This window comes from Cibotium barometz, chromosome 26 (genome assembly GCF_041138505.1).
Source record: "Cibotium barometz isolate CiBa-2024 chromosome 26, ASM4113850v1, whole genome shotgun sequence".
Taxonomy (NCBI): domain Eukaryota; kingdom Viridiplantae; phylum Streptophyta; class Polypodiopsida; order Cyatheales; family Cibotiaceae; genus Cibotium; species Cibotium barometz.
The window spans coordinates 46136404-46138407 of record NC_141071.1 but is presented as its reverse complement, the minus strand read 5'-3'; the positions used below and the strand labels follow the sequence as shown (position 1 = coordinate 46138407).

The 2004-nt window shown below is 44.7% G+C and overlaps 1 protein-coding gene across 1 annotated transcript; it reads left to right on the top strand.

The window, feature by feature from the left end:
* The first annotated feature begins 237 nt into the window (after window positions 1-237).
* Window positions 238-1466, top strand: LOC147624017 (uncharacterized). The gene has a single exon (XM_086820915.1). It carries the CDS (start codon window positions 514-516, stop codon window positions 1036-1038), a length of 525 nt encoding a protein of 174 aa, XP_086677041.1. The 5' UTR covers window positions 238-513; the 3' UTR covers window positions 1039-1466.
* Window positions 1467-2004: the final 538 nt, after the last annotated feature.

Here is a 2004-nt window from a genome sequence, read left to right as displayed (position 1 = left end):
AAAGAAATTTGTGAGACTTTCAAACTTCACTGTAGTATAGTATGTGAGAGTCTAGAGGGGGGAAAGTATGCTTCGTTGAGAGAGGGCTTGCTCTTTCAAGAGTCGCTCTCGTGGTGTGAAGTGAGAGGGGGGCGGACGGACGCGTATAGCAGCCGCGACAAAGAGCCGAGTCGTCTCGTCTAGGTCAAATTATCTGCAGGCGCATGGTTTATATAAAGGCACCCTGATTCCGGCACTACACATCGATCAGCGCCCGGCCCAAGCAACATCTCGCTCTCTCTCTCTCTCAGATCCATCCATCTCTCTCTCTCTCTCTCTCAGATCCATCCCTCTCTCAGATCCGGCCCAAGCAACATCTCTCTCTCTCTGTCTCTCTCTCTCTCAGATCTCTCTCTCTCTCTCTCTCTCTCTCTCTCTCGTTTAGATCTCTCGTGCGCTCGCGCCGCAATCAGTGCCAATACACTACTCCGAGTACATACACGCCAGCACCTGCAATCAATTTGCACGCTGCCCATGGCATCTAGGCCGCAAGACAAGTGCATGATTAGGGGCGTCGTGGAGCTTCTAGTACTAGCGCTCATATTCGGTGCTGCTGCCGCCGCACGTCCTTGGAATATCATGCCGTCGCTGGATTACTATGTTCATGTGGAGTTGCTCGGACAGGACCTGGGCGTACTCATTCCGGCCATGATCAACAGCTTTGGCCAAACAGAGGTATTTGCCTTCAACGTCACAGAGGGCGCCGACTCATCCTCCAAGCAGTTGGGCTTCATCCGGGGATATTACAACGTCCAAGCCGGCTACAGCTACAGTACCTCCGCTACCCACGGCGTGGAGGTGCAGGAGGTTCTCTTTTACGACGACGGCTCCTTCAACGGCACGATCAGCCTGCAGGGCCTCATCAACGCCGGCACCAACGAGATCGCCGTCGTGGGTGGCACCGGCGACTTTCGAGGCGTGCGAGGCTACGGCATCGTCACCCAGCTCAACTCCTCCGCCTCCGTTGCCCTCTTCCATCACGAGCTCCGTCTCCTCTAGGACCCATCTCACCTTTCATACAAGAACTGAAAAGAGCTACACATCATACGGGTGTTAAGCTTTTTTTTGGAAGATTAGCAAATGATTGCGTGGTTACTGTACATGATTGCTTGGTTAGTGTCGTTCTTACCACCAACGGAAACAATGGACAAGCTCCATCATTTAAAAGACACTTGGGAGTTAACAAAGCAGTCTTAACAATGGCATTAGAGCCCACGCCCACCTTGGGTATAGCAATTTATTTTATTTTATTTTTTTGAAACCTCTCAGTTTTAGTGACTAGCAGGGCCTAAAATTGACGGGTATTTTGCTTGTCAAGGGCCTTTTTACCTATCAAAAAAGGTTCAAGTTTTTTTTTCACGTCAAAAAACATGCAAAATTGCATGTCATTGTGAAATGTTTTATTTAAGAATGTATGTCATTTGAAATGCTGGTCTAAAAATTTTACTTTTTATTTTTTTAACCTTATATATATATATATAAGCCTTATAAATAATATTATATCAAGATTTAGAATAATATATCCCAATTCCCTAAAGCTCCCTTTTAATGTGGACAATGGACCCACGCCCACCTTGGGTATAGCAATTTTTTTTTAAAAACCTTGTGCGTTTTAGTGGGGCGTGCTAGAAATCAGTAGGCTCTTGGATCCCTTCTTTATGTATGCAATACGAGGCCAGATATACAGTATGCAGTATCACAGTTGAGCAGTCCCTAACAAGAGTACTTGTTCGCTATCTTGCATATAGCAATTTTAGGTCTTACACAAAGGATTTTCAACACATTCTATATAGCGAAAAAAATATTTTGCTACATAGTTTACTAGAAAAAATAAACATATCTAGTAAAAGTCTAGATCCAAGAAAAGTGAAACACTTCCTAGTTCATTATTCTAGGAAAACACTTGCTGCTATATAGCAAATAAACTAACAATAAATCACTATATAGTAACTATATATATATAAG

What these genes read in the sequence shown, in the direction of transcription:
- LOC147624017 (XM_086820915.1), top strand. Translation starts at nt 514, where the DNA reads ATGGCATCTAGGCCGCAAGACAAGTGCATGATTAGGGGCGTCGTGGAG.